A 21,845-nucleotide genomic window follows, 5' to 3' on the forward strand; every position below is an offset into this window, starting at 1 on the left:
AAATCTACCACCCACCAGCTTGTCTAAGTACCAAAATTAACAATGTGCTGCGTGAATAGCTGTAATTATATGAAAACTGCTACACATTTTTGCTCCTTAGAAATTGTAATTTCCTGGCTCAATTAGGCGTTCTAACACTGAACTGTCTCTTATATTAAATTTCTTCTGGAGATCTATTTACCACTGTGAACGTTACAGCTCTCAGTCCATCTTTAAGCAAACGTTCTAGAAACTAAGAGCATTCGTAATCTTTTCCAGTGGGAGACAGTACCACTTAGCCAATCTCTGAGAAACTACTGTATTAATACATATATAAACAAGTCACTTTAAATGGGAGCCAGTTGAATGCAATGCTCTGTTAATCCTCAGCAGGGCTTCACCTAATCGGTGATCAAATATTTAAGGCCCTCTAGTGAACATGCCGTGATCAATGGAACTGACTCCCATCAAGTTAAGTGTGTATAGGATTTCAGCTACAGAGAAAACGTAATTATTGTTTTTTTACTGGGTCAGTTAATGACTGTGCAGTGCAAGTGTGAGAACCTGTGTCCAGCAGACTAATTTCACAGGGAGGAAAAGATGGAAGGGAAGGTGTTATGTACTGAGTTGAATAGGATCCAAAATGCAGCAGTCTGATTGGTCCTAGAACAATGCAGCAGTATGATTGGTCTGCAGGAGCCACCCAATCCAGCTCCAGATAGAAGTGAATCCACAACCTGATTGGCCTACAGGAGTATTCCGGAATTAGCCAATCACGTGCAGCCCATTGTGTAAATAATGTATATAAAGCAGATACTTTGAGGGAACTTGCATTCCTCCTCACCACTATGAGCTGAATAAAGAGCATGAAATTCACTCTTGACTCTGAGTATATTTCAGAAGGGAACAAGAACAGAGGCAGTGCGAAACAGGGAAGCCCTCTGTAAGGAATCAGTTCAAGAGTGATCTGTGCCTTCCTCCACAGCCCACTGGGAGGGGCATCAAAGAAAAGAAAGGTGCAAGAATGGGTGTTCCCACCCACCACTGGCATGGAAGTTGCACCTCAGATTGCACCTGAGGGAATACAGCCCTCCAGAGGAGAAAAATGGCGCCCATTCTTGAAATACAAGCTTTCAAGTTTCGAAACCCTTTTGTTGTGGTGATGGTGGTGGTTGAGAATGAGAAAACAGAGGTAATTGGGTAGCAAAAAGAGAGAAAAATATTCCCCAAAAGCTCTAGTTCCAATCAACTATAACATGAGTAGTCTAGGTTGCTTTCTCATAATTTTGGCACCGTTGCATGTAACTTGAGTATTTGTACAAAAGCTTGTCCTTCAGCGTTTTCTTCTTCCCTTGTACTAAAAAACGAGAACTAAAACCTACTGTCTTTTCAATAAGATTCATTACTGTGTATGGTTGTCCTTTATGTGTGGGAGTGTCACTCTTTTCACTTTCACATTTTGACGCCATATTTCTTCAAGAAAGCAAACAGCCCCCTGCCAATATTATATGCATTGCATTCTGAGGTGTAATAGGAAGAAGAATCCTAAAGCATGCATACAGCGTGAAAATGAGACAGTACATCCTCTCCTTAAACGAACATTCGCATAACTTCATGTATTCCACTTGTCTTCGGTATCTATGCTTCTCTCACAATTGTACCCCACACTTTTTTCAAAAAGCTCAAATTGGCAAACATGGCGTTACTCCATTTTATCCTCACATCTGTGCAGAATGTTAACTCGACCAAAGTCACTCAGGTCTGCACCTGACATATCATGCCTTGGCAGGGCCTACTGATCGGCAAGTCCTAGGCTCTGTGGTTTAACCCACAGCGCCACCCGCGTCCCTGTTCAGTGCTGTACCAAGCAGCTTATCTTTTTGAAATAATAAATAAATAAATATGATTTATATCCTGCCCTCCTTCTCAAAGGAGTCCAGGGTGACCAACACAGGAATGGAAAAACTCCCCCCCCCCAAACACACAACTAAAAACAGTTTCAAAGCATCTTTAAGAAACCAGCTAAAAACATTCCAAAACAGTTTAAAACATTCTTAACCAGTAACAAACCATTTGGCATTGAGCAGAGCATATCATGAATTAATCGGGGTTGTCAACTGTTTTAAGATGCGAAGGACTTCCATGCAATGCAATGAAACCTGACATTTCTATGGGATTAACTAAAACAACTTTATAAACCGCTTAGTATTTGAAAATCTCTAGGTGGTGTACGACAGAAAAAACCCGATATCACTAAAGCAAAAATACAAACTAAAAGCAACAAAACAGCAATATAAGAGCATCTAAAAACAAATAAAGCAGGACTCTGGGCGATTCACTACGTATGTGCACAATGCTGTATTTTATCATTCTTAACAGTGTTGTGTATGATAGTTTGACAGTAACTAGAGGAGTTTCATCAAGGTTCCTAAAGAAAAAGACAACATTTGAAATATTATCACTCATATAAAATCACCTAATATCAGAGAGTGCAGATGAGTCTCTGAGCACAGCGGAGTCTGCATTCGTTTGTACCAGAGGAGATCTAATCACTAATGAAAAACCATCAGTCTGACCTGGAGACAACAATGATGTCGTCACAGCTAGCAGTGTCTGTGACTTTAATAACGGTGGTGTCTGCAAGCCCTGCCTGAACTGATCTTGATAACAAAAGAGAATGCTTTCTGAACTGACTCCAAAAACAAATGGAAGAGGAGAGATGGTTTCAAGACAAACCCGCTGCGTTGTGTGCCAGTTGTTTATAGACTGGGTTTCAGGAGTTGTCCATGCTGTGAGATTATAGACATTTTATCAATAAAGGTTGTGGGGCCCTTCTCCTCACTAGAGCCCACTGCCTCTCTCTCAATGGAGTGCACCTCTAGGGGTGAAGCCAAACTGCTGTCTTTGTTGTTGTTGTTTAGTCGTTTAGCCACTCCATTTCTTTTATGGGTTTCTTGCCCACAGTAGTAGATATGATGGTCATCCGAACTGAATTCACCCATTCCCATCCATTTTAGTTCACTGATGCCCAGGATGTCAATATTTATTCTTGCCATCTCATTTTTGACCACATCCAACTTACCCAGGTTCATGGTTCTTACATTCCAGGTTCCTATGCAATATTTTTCTTTACAGCATTGGACTTTCCTTTCGCTTTCAGGCATATCCGCAACTGAACGTCCTTTCGGCTTTGGCCCTTCATGGATCACTGCCTTGCCGTGGCGAAGGGGCTTGAATAACTCAGAGAAGCTATGGACTATGCCAACCGGCAAGCCACTCCACTATCCCTGCCAAGAAAACTCCATGGACAAAGACAACAGGTATATAAAAGTTATGACGCTGGAAGATGAGCCCCTCAGGTTGGAAGGTGTCCAACATGCTACTGAGAAAGAGCAGAGGACAAGTACAAGTAGATTCAACTGCTGTCTTGGCAGCACCAAAGTGACCCAGGCCAAAAGTCTTGCCTAAACAAGACCCTCCTGCTGATGTGGTCCAAAGGAAAACAGAGCAATACCTTTCTCACCAGCTTGGCTTCAGGAATTGCCAGGATGCATACAAGGTGCCATCCAACCATCTTAGGTACTCCACTCTGGATTTGTGTAGGGCTTAACCCATAGCCTTTTCTCCTCCAACAGATGTCCCACAAGGCAGCGGAGGTTTAGGATCAGAGTTTTCCTTCTCCTAGATGGTCTACCTTCCCAGGCTGACAAGCCCCATCAGCCCCCTCTAAAGCACATGCAGAAACCGGCTTCTTGACTGTTGGACCCACTATTGGTCCCGTCCTTGCAATCCGCCATGGCCTGTCTTCACATGCAGGGGAGGTCCCTAACACACCGAGCGTTTGAGACCCATCAGCTACCCTCACCTGGTTTAGCTGGCCAGTCAAAGCCATATGTGAGAGCTGGGTGCAGGTTAGGGACCAAAGGTGGAAAAACTACCCCAGAAGGAGCATGATGTGTCCCCCAACCAGAGGTTCTACCCCTCCCCAAACACCCCATTACACCCTTAAGGTGTTATTAGTCCCTGAGTAATCAAAGGGACAGAGAAATCATGTGATATACAGGCAGTGTGAAGAGAGGCGCTTTTGCTTTCCCCACTTAGCAGAAGTGCCATTTAGGAAGCCTTGCAAGACAATGTGATTATATATTTTGCAAGGCATTAAAAGGCAAGCGCTCTTGAAATACCCCCACATTTTCCATCCAAGTGCAGGATTCTCGACTGAAACTTGAAATGGTGTTTCTGCAGGGAGATAGAAACAGGTGCTCAGGACCCCTTCACACATGCTTGCATATCATTTAATCTCTTTCACCATATGACGACTGGCAGCTGAATGTGTGAATGGACTCTGTTCGAAAGCACTGTATCAGAGTTCTAGGCATGCTGGTAAAGTTCGCTCAGTTCTACAAAGTGACCACAATAGTCCAGTCTCCAAGTGGTGAACTTACGTACCTGTTTGAACTACCTTAGTTACGAGTCCCTGCTTTACTTCTGGTGCAATCACCAACCTTCTCTCCCAGTGCTACAGTTGTCGCCCCTAAAAAATACCTGACACCACATAACTTTAAGCATCTCAATCCATCCTATTCTAACTATTGGTACTTCGAAATAATTGGCTGGTAAACACCAGGCATTTATATCAAAAGTCCTCCCCACATGAAGTGCCGGGAACAATAAAACCTCTTGAGTCACTTCCCTGCAACAGCTTTCTAGCACACCAAATAAAAATTTAATAGTAGCTGTAGCAGCTGTTTTTATTTCAGAACAATTCACCCCCATAAAATGTTCTCGAAGGACCTGATCCTAAGGCTGCTGCCCTATGCACACTTACCTGTGAGAAAGGCCCATTGAATAATCAGATCAGATGGGTGATTTTTGGTGCCACCAAGGTTGTTGCTCTGTTAGATGTGGTTGACACGATAGCTTCCAACATCCCTCCCCACTGGTTCGTCTGCTCTGAGCCGCCACTGCATCCTTCCAGTACTATCCAGCAGAGCTGTTCTGCGTCGTTCTACTTTTCTTCGTGTTGGGGAGATGTTCAGGAAAACTTGGTCCTGTAGGTAGGATTGCACTCCCAGAATTAAGGAGGCTGAATGGGTATTTAGTGTTCCTATATGACCTGCTGACCTTGCCCTTGGAAGCCCAAGTAGTCCCTGTAACACAAGACACTTTTCACCCTGGTAGCATTTTGTTTGGATTACAGTGGTACCTTGGGTTATAGATTCCGCTAACCCAGAAATAGTACCTTGGGTTAAGAATTTTGCTTCAGGATGAGAACAGAAATTGTGCGGCGGCGGCAGGAGGCCCCATTAGCTAAAGTGGTTAAGAACAGTTTCAGGTTAAGAACGGACCTCCAGAATGAATTAAGTTCTTAACCCGAGGTACCACTGTACTCAATGCTTTATGCTTGCAGCTACCTCTGAAATCTGCCTTGGAAGTCAGCACCTGAATTCCAGACTAGGACAAGGCATAGGGAACACATTGCACCAATTTTTAAAGAACTCCACCAGATACCTGTCCATTTCTAAATACATTTCAAACATCTGGTTTTAACCTTTCACGACCTGAAAGGGAGCCAGTTGTATGAAGGACCATTGTTTCCCGTTGTGAATCAAGCCTCAGCTATTAAGATTATCCTCAGAGGCCCTTCTTTGCAGAAGTGACTGCAAAGAACTGATAGTAGAGAGCTTTTCCACTTGATAATTATACGAAGGTGTACATGCCACTGACTGACTGTCATTTGTTGTTGTTTTGGTACCTGGTGAAAACTTTTATATTTATCCATTTCACTGAAAATTTACCTGCTCTACTGCTGTCTTCTGTTCTGTAGTTTTATTGTAGAATCGTGGCTTTCCCTTTTTTATGTTATCTGCTTTGGGAGCCTCACTGGTCGAAAAGAAAAAGAGCAAATATATTAAATGAATGAATTAATCCATGTGCACGAACATTAAGGTGCCAAATAGCACATAGCCTGCCATTTCAGCGGCTGCATTGATGAGACAACTCCTAAGTGTCATACCATGTTGTAGGACAGCTATGTTTTTCGAATCAGTCTGTGACAAAAGGCAAACAAATGCTCTCTACATTAAATCAGCACAGGACAGGCCATTGGAGAGGAAATTAATGCAGTATACAGCAGGCGGAAAAGAACCAACAGCACTAGGTAGAGGTGCTTTGGCAGTTTCCCTTGGTATGAAAACAGGAGTGTCACAAGCAGTGTTCGAAACTCCCATTGTTCTAGGCGCGTTTTGCGACACGGAATTTCATTAGCGCGAGCCGTTTCTGAGCTCTGGGTACCTAAGATTTCAGATTAAAACTGCAGTGTTGAAGGAAAGGGGGACCTTTTTCTGCCTCCCCACTTCCAGCTCCTCTCTGAAGACTGGAGAAGAGACCTTCTTAAGAATATTGGGGGGGGGGAGGCAGGGAAAGCATGGCTTTGTTTTTTGCAGTCTTCAGATGAGGACCAGACCATGTGAAAAATGAACATAGGATTTTAGCTGCAGTTCATTCATTTTCAGCTTTGCATTCTTGTTATTAAAAAAGCATGCCTAGACATTCTGTTGTTGCACCCATAACCTAGGTTTAAGGTGCCATTTAGCTCCTAGTGTTCATTAAACCTAGGTTTAAGGTGCCATTCAGCTCCTACCCTAGGGTATGATACCATTACTCAGAATCCACCACATAGTTCAGGATGATTAAACCCACTAGATTGTGACCACTATAAACTTAACAAAGACAACTTGCTGAAAGTAAAAGCTGTTCGAGAGTGGTGGACACTTCTTCCTTGGAGGTTATTAAGCAGTGTTTGGATGGTACTGTAATCTACCATGTATGATTTAGTTGAGATTCCTGCTTTGCAGAGGGTTGGACTAGATGCCCCTTCCAACACTGCAATTCTAGGATTCTACAATTTTATGATTGTGAGGGAAAAACAGGAGAGAGACCCTGTGTGTCACCCAGCTCTCCTTGGAAGAAGTTGGGATAAAAATACTGCATAAGATTTATCTTCCATCTCAATCGTACATACAGAAATAGTCACACTAGTGTTTTTACAGCAAAACTGCAGAGTCCTTGGAGGCTAACAAATGTATGATGGCATTTAATCCACTAATTAAGTGGATTGTAATCCACTTAATTAAATGCATAAAGTGTTAATCCTGAGTTGCAGGTACATGGTTAGAGGGAGGGATTGTAAGAAGCTAGAAGGAAATTAAATGCAGCAAAGTAAGAGACACTTATGATCAGTGCTTTTTTTTTCTTAAAAAAATGTTTAGGGGTACTCTCATTTTCCTACTCACATTGAAATACTGCCCCTCAATGAGGCCAAACTTAGATTCACAAAATGTTTAGGGGTATGCATACCCCTGCGTACCCCCGGAAAGAAGCACTGCTTATGATGATGGACGTACCCCTAAATTACGGAAATTCACAAAGCAGTTGGCTTGATGGCAGACACATTCTGGCACTGCTAAATCAAGCAACAACACATAGAAATCCCTTGTGTGCCTTCAATCCACAAGTGATAGCATTGGAATTCTTGATGCATTGTTATCAAGCAGGTTTCACTTGACAGCCTCCCTTTGAAGTGGATTTGCTCCAGGATGGCTACTTTTAAGTTTACTGAGTATTCGCCAGATAGATCTGATGAAGTGAAAGACAACAAAAACCTCATGCCGTAACAAATGAGCTGGTTTTTAAGGTGCCACAAGTTAGGCACCCATCTAACCCGTGTTAAAAGCTAATGATCTCGACGTCTGACAAGGCAGTTTGGAGTGGATCAAAACTGGCCTTGCCAGATTATATACATTTCCCCCCTTTTTTCCTCATGGACCAACACGACCGGCTTACTTTGCTTTTAGGGGTGCCCAACGGCAGAAGAAGAAGAAGAAGAAAAAGAAGTGTAATGTTTACACTGCCATCTTGACGACTCGCCAGTGTGCGAACTAACTGAAGGGAAAATGAGTAATGGAAGTGCCCCAAAGGGAGAAGAAGCCCTTGCCCGTGGCGACGATTCGCTCGCTCGCTCGCGCGCAAATAACCAGCACTACTAGTCGTCGGGATGCGATGACACGCGTGTGTGGCCGAAAACTGGGCGGGCTTTTCGGCTGAGAGGAGTTATATGCGCTGCGAGGAGCGGAGGTGGGGGGGACCTCAAGCTCGGCGGCTGCCATTTCCCAGGGCAGAAGGCGGGAAGGCGATGAGGAGGAGACAGGGGAGGAGCGCGCCGGAGCCGGAGAGCTCCAGCCGCCGCCGACACCTCCTGCTCCTCCTCTCCCAGGCGGGAGAGCCGACGAGGAGCGAGCTGCGCGGCTCCGGAGCAATGGCCGCGTTCCCCGGCGGCAGCGGAGTGTCGTGGCCGCGCTCGCCGCCCGGCGCGGCTCTCGCCACGGCTTTGGGATGGGAGCCGCTGCCGGGGCTGCAGATCCGCTCGCGCTCCGTGGAGCAGACGCTGGTGCCGCTCGTGGCGCAGGTAGCAAGCTACTCGCGGGCGGGCGGGCGGGCGCTCCGTCCTTTCTGCCGGGATCCCCTTTCCCTGCTTCCCTCCTCAACCCCCCCCCCATCCTGATTTGATACGAATGCAATCCGGAGCCGCTCCGAATCGGGGCCGCCTCCCCCAGGGCGGGCTTTGCGCGCGCAGAAGTCCCCGTTTCTACTTTCGCCCGCTGCTTAGCCATCGCTTTCCCGGGTAGAGTTTTAAGGTGTTGGGGGTTTGGTGGTGGTGTGGGTTTTTTTGGGGGAGGGAGGGTGTTTGCATAAAGCATGCATAAATACATACCTTGCTTGCAAAAACCCTCCCTCTCTCCTTCCCTCCCCGCCACCCCCCTTTTCCCCTCCCGGCCAAATATCTGCAAAGAGAGCGATTCGGAACATCGGTTTGTCCGCACGGGAGCCGCTCGGCTAAATCGAGACCTTTTTTAAATAAAAAAATGAAGCCCCCCCCTTTTTTTTAAAGATCCGACTAAAAGAGTTTTGTGCTCAGAGGGGGAAACCTTTTGGATTCCCAGCCCGGCCTTTGTTGTGCTTTTTCTTTGTGTTTTCCGCTTTCCTGGGGCCCAGGACTTGGTTAAATCCATCGCTAGCTGTGCAGGACTTTAAAAAAAAGAGAGAGTTTCGACTAACTTCCGGAGGATTAGCAGCGGCGTTCAGCGCAGCCTTGCACTTCGTAGCGAAGTTTTTGCACGACCGATTGTGTATGTGTGTGTGTGTGTGTGTTTTAGAGTTAATATTGCATGGCTGTGTTACCTTATCCGAGAACGATGTGCAGCACGTATCCCGTGTAGGCTGCCTGCAAGAAGGCTGCAGGGCAGGAATTTCAGCCAGGACAAATCCGGTGCACGAGCCACTTCAGCGCCCAAGTGCTCCACAAATAGTGCCTTAGAACTTCCGTAGGTGTATTTACTCCCATGCGCTTTACCGCAACGGCTCCAGATTAAGGAATCCCGTGTTTTATTTTAAGTTAGGACTTAAGTTAGGACAGAGGAAAGGGTGTACGAGCAAGCCGTTACCCCCTACTTAAAACAAGTGCAAAACTTATTCCCGAGTAAAAGTATGCACTAAGAAATTCACTTGCACGATAACAATGGAAAAGAAGGCGGAGCTGCACAGAAAGCATCATCTTGTTCTTGTGCTGTGGAAATGTTCTATTGAGCACCCTTGTGGGTTGTGTCCAGTGGCATCAACCTTAGAAAACAGCTAGGTCTGCTTACTGCGGACCAATCCCTTTCCTGCTAGTCCGCTTGAGCAGGAGAGGATTGTTAAACCGCAACATTAATTTTGTAGAATGTTATGTCTGTGGGTGTGCAGGGAATTTCAAATATCTCACTATGGCAGCCAGAAAGAGTGGGAAATCGGAGCAAAACAGTAATGGAACCATACTTGGAAACATCATTTTTGACATTCTTTGTGAATGTATTGCTTTTAAAAGCTGTGCAGAATCGTGTGCGCATAAGAGACTGCTGACAACGTTGTAACTAATCAATCCTTATGGAAATGAACAGTATAGGATTGCATTGTACATGGTTTGTTACTCAGAGTGATGGTTGCTCTACTGCTTTGTAAACTGGAGTGTTATCAAGTTCTGTCTAAATTTGCTTACTGCAACCTGGTTCCCTCCAGGTGTTCCTTGAAAAATTTTGACCATTGGCCATCATGGCTGGGGTCAAAAATACCTGCGGAGCAACCAGTTTGATAAATACAGCTTTATTGTTTAGAAAAGAATCCCACTAAGCCCACAAAATTACTAGCCCATATATTTTTTTAACTGTCCTCTCTGCCCATACAAATTCCCATTACTAATTTGTGGCTCATTACCACGAGAATTACCGTACCAACTTGTTTGAAAAGCTACCGTACTTTGCTTGATCATCTGATGGTGAGTCTCAATTTCCATAGGCAACCATGCGGCAAGAATATTGGGCGCTATCCAACCAGCCCTTTAGTGCAAATATTTCTACTTGCACAATGGCATTTCCCTGTGTCCTCTTCCTACACGCACTCTAAATCCTGCCCAAATCTGCTCTGGAGGGGGTGGGTAGCAGAAAACCAGAACAGATGTGGGAGGGAGTTCCCTTGTGGAAGCAGAAATCATTGCGCTGACAGAACAAGTCAGTAGAATCCCATCCATTGAAACCATTTACATTGTGCAATGCCTAGGTTGGTGAGAATGGAGGGGAAATATCCAATAGTTTTGAGGTTGACCTTTAAAAAAAGGTAGGACAGCTGGAAATAACAGAAACAAAGTACAGTGGTATCTCGGGTTAAGTACTTAATTCATTCCGGAGGTCCGTACTTAACCTGAAACTGTTCTTAACCTGAAGCACCACTTTAGCTAATTGGGCCTGCTGCTGCTGCTGTGCCGCCAGAGCACGATTTCTGTTCTGAAGCACTATTTCTGGGTTAGTGGAGTCTGTAACCTGAAGCGTATGTAACCTGAAGCATATGTAACCCGAGGTACCACTGTATATGCAAATCCCAACTTTAGGAAAGAATCCGTTTAGTCTTGTTTCTAAGTATTACCTTAGTGTGTAAGTTGTAAACAGCTGGAAGCTGTAATTCTAAGTATTTCTGAGTAAATAAGCACAGGATTGAGTTACATGCAAACCTTTCCCAGTAATTCCCATAAAGTTAAAAATGGTTTAAATTGGGGTGGTAAACTTGTGACCCTCTGGAAGTTGTTGGGCTCCTATGTCCCTCAGCCCCAATCATCATGGCTAATGATCAGGGGCGATGATAAGTTCAGCAACCTCTTTCCATCCCTGGCTTAAAGTACTGTATACAATAGTTAGATGTTTATTGATGTGCAGGCAGTCACTCACAGAATTCCAGACCCAATAATGGGCCAAATAGATCTTTTACCATGCATTGGACCAAAACCTTTTGTTCTGAAAACTTTGGAATACTTAAAGTAAAGGTAAAGGGACCCCTGCGCATTCGGTCCAGTCGTGACCAACTCTGGGGTTGCGGCACTCATCTCTCTTTACAGGCTAAGGGAGCCAGCATACAGCTTCCGGGTCAAGTGGCCAGCATGACTTAAGCCGCTTCTGGCGAACCAGAGCAGCGCACGGAAACGCCATTTACCTTCCCGCCTGAGCGGTACCTATTTATCTACTTGCACTTTGACGTGCTTTCGAACTGCTAGGTTGGCAGGAGCAGGGACCGAGCAGCAGGAGCTGACTCAGTTGCGGGGATTCGAACCGCCGACCTTGTGATCGGCAAGTCCTAGGCTCTGTGGTTTAACCCACAGCGCCACCCGCGTCCCTGGAATACTTAGCCAAGATTAAATGAGTAGCATATACAGGTGGCGACCAATTGTTCAGGCGCGTCTAATTGATGTGCGACAGCCTCCCTGTGGAAATGGGGAGTTGCCTGTACACCATGCTTGCTGGCAGCTTGAGTTTGAACCAAACTGAAATGCTCCCTCTTTCCCTAATGTGCATATCCTCTTTTTTGTCACCACGAAGCCAAATAGGAGGGAGAACAATGCTTCTTGCACATAGTGTGCTATCTTGTGAGGAGGAAATAGTGTCTTGTGACAGTGCGAGACACCGTGCCTATGAACAAATTAGTCTTGTGGCACCCTAAAGACTAACAAATGTATTATGGCATTCGTTTTCATGGACAAGAGACCACTTTCTCGATGAGGGCAGCAAATGGAGGTGGCAGTAACAAATGATGATTGGGAAGTTTTGAAGCTTCATTAATGTTTGGAAAGTTGACCTGGGAATTTTTGACTACTTAGAGGTCAGGCACTTTGATGGAGCAGTAGAGTTGTGGGTCTATGAATTTAGTATAGGACCTAAGATGGCTCACATCATGAATGAAAACAGACACAACTAAACCACACTAATCAGTGTAAATATTTTTAAAGCTCTATTAGACAATGTTTCTCTGTCCTCCCGTTGCAGCTACTCCGCTCTGTTCCACTCGTTGTCATGTTTTTGTCTCCTCCCACTCACTTAACATTTCGTGCCATTGAGTAATTATGGGCTACCTTGAGCATTTCTCTTCTGTATTGGTAGTGCAGTTTGGCTACATAAACATAGAAGAAGAAGACTCTAGTTTGCATTAGTACATAGAGTGGCAAAGCACAATCTAGAAGCACATACCCCGGAGTTAGTTCCGTTGAACTTAGTTGGATTCACTTCTGAGGAAACGTGCAGGATCAAGTGGTTCTTGCTGAGCTTTATATGGTAGCGATGAATAATATTTATATGAGATTTCTTCTGCTATTGATTCTGGTTAGTGTCCTGTTTAAACTGGCTTGATCGCATTCATTTCTCTTGGAGGGAAAGTGTTTAAATGCAGGTAGGATGTCTTAAGTGAGTTGTGGGTTGTGGTGCAATTGTGGCCTCCCCAAATGACTTACTCTAGAAAAACCCACAGAAATATGCTTAGTGACTGGGCCATGAATAGGCAAGAGCGATGATCTGTAGCTGCAATGCAGAATCAACTTTCTTAGCATCCCTGGGCTGAACTCTTGTTGGTCCATTTGACTTGAGTCAAGCACTTGCCATAGTGAGTCATTTGCAGTTGCCCACAGGAATATATTCTTCCACCTTTCTTACTTAGGGTAGTGTTGTGGCATCAGGAATCGCTTCAGAGCTAATGGGACTGTGCAATTTAGGGAGCTGTTGTTGTTGATTAGTCGTGTCTGACTCTTCGTGACCCCATGGACCAGAGCATGCCAGGCCCTCCTGTCTTCCGCTGCCTCCCGCAGTTTAGTCAAACTCATGTTTGTATCTTCAAGAACACTGTCCAACCATCTCGTCCTCTGTCGTCCCTTCTCCTTGTGCCCTCATACCAAACATTGTCCATTTAGCCTAGTATTGTCTGTACTGACTTATTTCAGCCACGCAGGGTCCCAGGAAGAGAGAGGATTTTCCATAAGCTGCTACCTGACTGATCCTTTTTAAAAATTGATTATTAAACCTGAGACTGAAGCATGGGTTCAAGCACTTAGCTGGGCCCAGTGTCTCCCAGATGCCTAGCTGTGTTCGATTGAAGTGGCAAGGCTGACTGCTTTCAGCTCAGAATCTTTCCCCAACTTATTTGTCACTGTTAGATATATAATGATCTCCCATGTGTAGAATATTTTTCTCCCTCCACATCCAGGGTCTCCTCAATACGTTCAGAATCTACCATTTTCTTACAGAATATGTTGTTTAAGACCTTATGTGCATCCTGCTCCTCTTTTGTCTAAGTTACTATGTCAGCCTTCCTGCCTCTTATATCTGCTCCTAGATCTTTTCACAATATCACCGTTGTCATATTACTTCCCCTCCGTCTGTTGCTGTGATCCTATCTCGTGCTTTGACTCTGGTTGCTGGCTTTTAATCCTTGGCTGCATCAGCTTCAAGTTTCTAGTCTTACCTTTAAGAATTTCCATTAGTAGATCTCTTCTCCCATCTCCCCTTATTCCAAGGTATTTCCTCTAGAAATGACATAGAATATGGTAGAATATGATCTTGGCAATATCAGCTGCCGTGGGTACATTAACACGACTTGATTCCTTTGCTGTGGTGATTATTTTTTACAAGCTATAATCAAAATCAGGGCTACAGTGCTGATTTTTCAAGGCATCTACCAGCTTGGGCAAGAGAGGTTGAAAGGTCAGATATGCTAGCTGCAAACATTCCCACTAATGTATTTTTCAGTGGAAAGAAAAATCTCATTTCTAAAACTGCATTGTTTCACAACGTTTATTGGAATATAATTGGATACAGTACCAGTAAGATTGGGCCATTTCAAAGTTGTACTTTAACTTGTTTCAGGTCACTATCCCTAGGAAGCAATTATGCATAGCTCTTTGGGTATGCTAAAATTACTACGTTAATAGCTTTCAGTGCCTTAATGTTATTTCCCCACCCCCAAATTTAAACATTGCAAAGGAAGTATATGCTATTGAGCTGTCATGCATTTGGATATTCTTGGATATAAATATTCCAATAAAAAAAATTCCAAAAAAAAGAATTGAATTTGTTTGAATATAGTCAAATAATAACTTCCAAGTAATAATTTTCAAGTAAAGCATTGAATTAAACTATACTAAGTGCACTTTATGAATTTCCTCCCTATAATCAGATATTTCAGTTTAACTACTTTTGATAGGTAGAAGAACTTTTGAGATCCATATACTGTACCTCATTACAGTGTACTTTTGCATGTTTACGTACTACATGCATTACAACAAAAACATGCTGTACTGGATCACAGTTATATAGGGTATTCAGAAATGTTAAGATTTAAACATTTCCAAAAAAAACCAAAAACCCACATCACTGGGACTCAGAATCATGTATTCCCACCATGTATAGGAAGTTAAATGTGACCAGAGATAACATACATGCAGATGATTTCTGATTTGTTTGATTTTAACTTTCCCTCCTCCCCTTTCGGGAGGTGGAAGGTCTGTGGAAATTAGGCCAAATGCAGAACTGTGCATACGCTTATGTCACATTTTATTTCCTGTGTGTGGTGGTGAATGTGGACTTATGCGGAGGCACGCCCCTTTGCATTCCTGGGGTTGTCAGTGTTTGAACCAACCATACAAATACTGCACCCCTCTTTTCTGTATATACTAAAGGCGGAGTACACATGCCCTTAGATATTCCAGCTATCACCATGACAATTATTATCATATCTGGTATTTGGCATAATATGGTTGAGTGTTGGATTAGGATCTAGGACAGGGGTAGGCAACCTAAGGCCCATGGGCCACAAGCGGCCCACAGGGGTCGTTTAACCGGCCCCCGAGCCGCCCACTTGGCAAGTCCCTGCATTCTGCGCTAAACTGGCGCAGCGCGAGGACTCGCTTCCACGGTGCTGGAAATCGCGTCTGTGCATGCTCAGACCCCGGAAATCATGTCTGCGCAGACGCCGGAAATTGCGGCTGCGTGTGCTCATACGCACATGCGATCTGGCCCACAGAAGGATCCCTGCTGGAGTGAACCAGCCCAGGCGAGGTAAACCTTGCCGACCCCTGACTAGGTGTTCAGGGTTCAAATCCCTACTTAGACCTGAAGCAGTCACCAACTCCCAGTACCACAAGGTTGTTGTTAGGATAAGAGGGGGGAAAGCCATGTACCTCGGGTTAAGAACTTAATTCGTTCTGGAGGTCTGTTCTTAACCTGAAACTGTTCTGAACCTGAAGCACCACTTTAGCTAATGGGGCCTCCTGCTGCCGCTTGCCACCACCGCACAATTTCTGTTCTTATCCTGAAGCAAAGTTCTTACCCTGAGGTAATATTTCTGGGTTAGCGGAGTCTGTAACCTGAAGCGTATGTAACCCGAGGTACCACTGTATAACCTTGGGCTTCTTGCAGGAGAGGTAGGTTTGAATAAATGCGGTGAAATAAAAGCTCCCATGTTCCTTCCTTCCGTGTGGAAGTTGTTTGCAGTTGAGCCTTGCAGCTGCAATTGCTTAGGATGGGGTTTTATCCCCTGGGAAAGAAAGCATTCTTGCAAGGTGTGAATCTTCTGTTCACCTTAGGTTCCTACCTTATTGCAACCACAGGAATCCTCTTGTTGTTGATGGAGAAACAATCCCTGTCCCTGGGGGTAGTTTACAATGAGCATTCCAAAGTATCAGTTACCTTTTCTAGGTATGCATTGTCCCACCCTCTGCATCTGTAAAGAGCAAGAGGAATGTAGGAGAAACAGGAGATTTTACTGGGATCGGGGAGGGGAGGTTGCCTTGTCAGGTAGGTACAGGTTTTGTTGAGGTTTCCTTTTTTCCTGGTATGATACAGTAGAGGAATTTAGCAAGTGGACTTAGCAATAATTGCTTTATTCTTAAAGAACCATACCTGAATCATTCTTTTGTCTGAATGGGGTTATTAGATGAACCAGTGGTTATAAGTAGCATTAATCATGAGTTCGGTAAAACAAAGCTACTACAGAAACACAACAGGTCATGAGGTTAAATGCTGGCAGCGTGCTTCTTGCAAAGTGGGGGGGCGGGGGGGAAGAGAAAGGAGGTCTGCAGAACAAGGCCACCTGGAGACACAGCCAAACCGGATACAGAAAAGGAGGCTGCTTCTCACAGCTGATAGTGATGGTGTAAACTGAAGTTTGAAAGCAGATTAGGAGTGTGCATTCCCTTGCTCTCAGTAAGGAATATATAATAATAATAATAATTTATTATTTATACCCCGCCCATCTGGCTGAGTTTCCCCAGCCACTCTGGGCGGCTCCCAATCAAGTGTTCAAAACAGTACTGCGTTAAAGATCAAAAACTTCCCTGAACAGGGCTGCCTTCACATGTCTTTTAAAGATAGGATAGCTGCTTATTTCCTTCACATCTGAAGTGAGGGTGTTCCACAGGGTGGGCGCCACTACCGAGAAGGCCCTCTGTCTGGTTCCCTGTAACCTTACTTCTCACAATGAGGGAACTGCCAGAAGGCCCTCGGCGCTGGATCTCAGTGTCCGGGCTGAACGATGGGGGTGGAGACACTCCTTCAGGTATACAGGACCGAGGCCGTTTAGGGCTTTGAAGGTCAGCACCAACACTTTGAATTGTGCTCTGAAACGTACTGGGAGCCAATGCAGATTTCTAAGAACCGGTGTTATGTGGTCCTGGCGGCCACTCCCAGTCACCAGTCTAGCTGCCGCATTCTGGATTAATTGCAGTTTCCGGGTCACCTTCAAAGGTAGCCCCACGTAGAGCGCATTGCAGTAGTCCAAGCGGGAGATAACTCCCGCACCACTCCTGCACCACTCTGGCGAGACAGTCCGTGGGCAGGTAGGGTCTTAACAGTGCTTTGTGCCTGTTTGACTAGGGGATGTTCTAGAAGCAAAGATCACCAGAGTCGAAGCAATGATTCTTCAACATCAACTTTGTTGGACTGGTCATGTGCGAATGCCTGATTATCGTCTTCCAGAGCAACTACTCTATTCCAAACTTAAAAATGGAAAGCATATTGCTGGTGGTCAACAAAAGAGGTCCAAAGACTCTCTCAAGGCAAATCTTTAAAAATGTAGTATAAAGACCAACAATTGGGAAACACTGGCCTGTGAGTGATCCAATTGGAGACCAGCCTTTACCAAAGGTGTAATGGGTTTTGAAGACGCTTGAACTCAGGACGAAAGGGAGACATGCGCTAAGAGGAAGGCACGCTTGGCAAACCCTCACCTTGATCAACTTCTGCCCAGAAAGCTATGTCCCCACTGTAGAAGGACATGTGGATCCAGAACTGGCCTCCACAGTCACTTACGGACTCACTTTTAAAACCATGTTTATGGAAGACAGTCTTACTCGGCTACAAGTGATTGCCAAAGAAGAAATAAGAAGATATTGCACGTATTCTAGGGGTTGCCAGCTTTGTGCCTACAGACACATAATGCCCACAGAGGCCTTCCTTCCCTGACACCCTCAGAGCCCCCTCCCCTAATTGAAATTAAGCTTGAAAGATCTGAAGTATTGTTCCTGCTGTTGTTTTTGAGTCAAAGGATATGAGTCCACCACCCAAACACATTCATCATTTGATAAATTCCAAGTTGTGTTATGATGTTTCTGAGCAGCCATTGTAAATCAATTCCCACAGATGACTCTATCTTTCAACTCATCCCAAACATTTTCTCTCACTTTTGATAATCTGGGTAACAGCAAAGAGCTCTGTATCTTGAGTGGCTTGACGTTCCCCTTGCTGTGCAAGATTAACGGAGCACTTCCTCGATTTTTAACATAGACTTAATCTATCAGGTATGCAGCTAAGTAACAGATTTAACTCTTGGTAATATTAATACCACTTGAAGAACTCTAGACGCGTGAGGCTGTATGAGGAAAGAGACGCTTGGTAATAGAATGTCAAGGGTCAGTATACTAAGATACGGTTAAAAAAGAAGCATTCAAAATCAGCATTATATATTCAGGGCGTTATTCATTAAAGTGAATGCCCTGCCCCCAAGATTCAGGCTAAATCATGACAAAGTATGAAGTTTACTTCTGTGTGTGTGCGCAGGCATGAGGGAGAAAGAAAGAGAGGCAATTTATGTTAGACTAAAAATTATCTGTTAGACGTAGAATCGGAAATTTACATGTGCTATAATTATAAAGATGTCATTGTGTGAGCTGTTCTCTTACAGGCTGCTTATTTGTTTAAATGGAGTGGTGATTTTCAAATTAAAATGTAGGAAAAAGTGAAATCATTTGGGGGGGGCGTTTCCTCAGTTGGGGGATTAGTAATGGTGGACAAACTTTCTGAATTACAGCTTTGAAACTCTTTTCTTTATGTAATAGTGTGCAACTGCAGCATAGTGTTGAGTGGGTGGAGCTGTGGTCTAAATCACTGAGCCTCTTGCTGATCGGTAGATTGGCAGTTCGAATCACCACGACAGGGTGAGCTCCCGTTGCTCGGTCCCTGCTCCTGCCAACCTAGCAGTTCAAAAGCATGTTGGTGCAAGTAGATAAATAGGTACCACTCCGTTGGGAAGGTAAACGGTGTTTCTGTGCTCTCTGGTTTCCGTCAGTGTCCCGTTGCACCAGAAGCAGTTTAGTCAAGATGGCCACATGACCTGGAAAGCTGTCTGTGGACAAACACCGGCTCCCTTGGCCTGAAAGCAAGATGAGCGCCACAACCCCCATAGTCGCCTTTGACTGGACTTAACCATCCAGGGGTCCTTTACCTTTTACCTTAGTGTTGAGTACCTTTGATTAGCAGCAAAACACGAGCGGTTGCCAGGAGTTTCTCTGCATTTTGCAAATAAACTGTTCAGAACCTGATGCAGTCTGAGTACATTTTATGGGAGTTCTGAACCCCACAGGGGCCTGTACATGGGAAATACCTGAATTGGGGTTGCATGTTTGTATTGGTTATGAAGCACTGGCTGAGCAAAGGGATTGGAGAGCTATTATGGTATGGTGTGGTATGTCTTTGGCTGGATTTAAATTTCCACTTCTCCATCATGTTTGTGGGTGACCTCAGCCCAGCCTCCCCCAACCTGCTGCCCTCCAGATGTTTTGAAGTACAACTCCCATCAGCCCCAGTGCACCCATTGTACAGGAGCTGTAGTCCAAAATATCTGAAGGGTACCAGGTTCCAGTAGGCTGCCTTTGCCAGATCACACGCTCTCAGCCTAATCTGAGAATAATTGCGAGAATAAAGGACGTGACTATGCGTACCATAATAAATAATGTAATAAATGCCATTTATAAGCAGGTATCTATGTATAAATAGATTTTGCCTTATAAAAAGAAAAGAAAAAATATTTTTTCTCCCTGGCCTTGTGTTTTTCATAAACTTAACAAAATTTTGTCACAGCCCTGAAATAAATATGTCATTGGAATAGTTTTAGCTTCACTTCATGTGCAGCTGTGCTGTGATTTAGACACAGTTGCTGTTGCTGTCGTTTTTTTAAAAAAAAGGGATATAAAGCATCTTCATGTGTAAACCAGTATCTGAGATCTGGTTGTTCCGAAATGCCCCCCTTTTGCAGACATTACATGATTTAGAGATATCACTGATCTATTCTCAGCTTTTAAAAACGTTTTGTTCCTAGCAAAGGCTGGGTTATTTAGCAGTTGGTCAGAAAACAGGCATTCTGGTTTGGTATCATTTCCTCCTGGGCGCATGTGATAAGCTCTTGTCTGCTGTTCCAGAAATGGGAAGAGCTATCTTCTGTGTCATAATTTTGGCTGAGTGCCTGGAGGGGCAATGAGTGGTCTGCATATGTGAGGTTTAATTCCGTAAACTACCTTAAAGTTGATTTTATTATTCCCTGGTGAGTAGCGAGAGGCCTGGGCGTGAGAATGTGGAGCAGATGGTTTATTCTGCCTGCCCTGTGTGAAACATTTCCACCCCCTTTCTCTTGAGGGTATTGTTCTGCTTCCTCAACTTCGGCTAAAAGGTGATTTTCGAAGGATTTGGGTGATTTTGAGAAGTGGCTTTTGCCTCACGGCACAAACACACAATGGCTGAATAAGAGGGCAGAAATTTAGTATCAGTTACCAGGAGGGCATCTAAACAAACAAACACGACGCTTTTATTTACATGTCGGTAAAGTGGGAGACTCTTAATTTCAGGGTTCTGGATTCGAGTCCCACATTGGGCCAAAGATTCCTGCATTGCAGGGGGTTGGACTAAATGACCCTCGTGCTCCCTTCGAACTCTATGATTCTGTGAACCGCAGGTGAAAGTGAACAAACTATACTGTGGACATTCAGTGGAGATACCCATAGGGTCGTAAATCCCAGAGCTTAAAATAGCCAGTTGCTTTGTTTTCCCTTTGTGATGTTTTGGACGCACCAGGACTCTTCAAGAAAATGCATAATTCTGGGTTTCTTTTTGGATGAAGGTCTTTTGTTGTGTGCTGCAGTGGCTGAATCAGGGGGACGGGGACCGGGGGGGGGGAGTTTCTGCTCCTAATTATCCTCTCGCCTCCTGAGTTTAATTTTGTCGTTGTCTTTCTCCATTAGCTCTGCAGCTCAAGGCTTTGGCTGGCAACAGACTGTTTAACACACTTGTCAGTTTGAATGTTTCCTTTGGGCTTCCCAGAGTCGTGCTAATTTCGCTCTGTTGGCGGTTCTTAATTGTGTGAGCAGCGGCAGAACAACTGAAGAGTCACCCCTCGAATGTGCTCTCATCTGGCTGGTACAATGGTGCACCCGTACAGCAGAATCGTTGCTAATGGTTGTGATAACTAAAAACACTGATTAGCAAGTTCCATTCATCTCAAAAGAGAATTAGAAGAGTTTCTAATTAGGGTTGAAGTGTTTAGAGCTGGAGGTGAAATGTTTGAAATCAGGATGGGGCAACTTGAGCAACGCTGGCAGTGCAATCCTATATAGTCCTGTACTCAGAAGTAAGTCACGTTTAATTCAGTGGGGCTGTGGTCTAAACCACTGAGCCTCTTGGGCTTGCCGATCAGAAGGTCAGCAGTTCGAATCCCCGCAACCGGGTGAGGTCCCGTTGCTCTGTCCCAGCTTCTGCCAACCTAAGCAGTTTGAAAGCACACCAGTGCAAGTAGATAAATAGGTACCACTGTCAGGAACGTAAATGGCTTTTCCGTGTGCTCTGGTTTCCGTCATGGTGTTCTGTTGCACCAGAAGCAGTTTAGTCATGCTGGCCACCTGACATGGAAAGCTGTCTGTGGACAAACGCTGGCTGCTTCGGCCTGAAAGCGAGATGAGCGCCGCAACCCCATAGTCGCCTTTGACTGGACTTAACCGTCCAGGAGTCCTTTACCTTTACTCCCACAGATAAGTAGGCATAGGATTGCAGTCCAAGAGTCCTGTCAGAAATGTATCCCGGGTAGAGCCACAACAATGCTCTACTTTTTAGCCACATAAAATTAATAAGCTGTGCTGTCACTGTCACGAACATTTTGTTTATTACGGTTCTCCCTCCAAGGACCTTGCAGTAGGCTGTTATGGC

General features: G+C 44.6%; 1 protein-coding gene and 1 long non-coding RNA gene across 5 annotated transcripts in view; one reads left to right on the forward strand and one right to left on the reverse strand.

The window, feature by feature from the left end:
- Nucleotides 1–21,845, forward strand: part of CTNNAL1 (catenin alpha like 1) — a 75,484-nt gene that overhangs the window by 11,111 nt on the left and 42,528 nt on the right. For 2 of the 4 annotated variants that reach the window (XM_081920035.1, XM_081920036.1), the window contains exon 1: nt 8,131–8,446. The exons of the other annotated variants lie outside the window; for them this stretch is intronic. In XM_081920035.1, coding sequence (XP_081776161.1) covers nt 8,174–8,446 — 273 coding nt within the window. In that variant the 5' untranslated portion in view covers nt 8,131–8,173. Of the gene's footprint in view, nt 1–8,130; nt 8,447–21,845 lie in introns of those variants that run through there. 4 annotated transcript variants of the gene reach the window in all.
- LOC309374879 lies at nt 3,269–9,377 on the reverse strand. Its single transcript, XR_014170741.1, has 3 exons — nt 8,967–9,377; nt 5,778–5,862; nt 3,269–5,030 (listed from the first exon to the last, which is right to left on the reverse strand). It is a non-coding gene; the product is annotated as an uncharacterized lncRNA (long non-coding RNA).

The sequence above is a fragment of the Podarcis melisellensis genome (assembly GCF_964234715.1).
Source record: "Podarcis melisellensis genome assembly, chromosome: 7".
In the NCBI taxonomy this organism is placed as follows: domain Eukaryota; kingdom Metazoa; phylum Chordata; class Lepidosauria; order Squamata; family Lacertidae; genus Podarcis; species Podarcis melisellensis.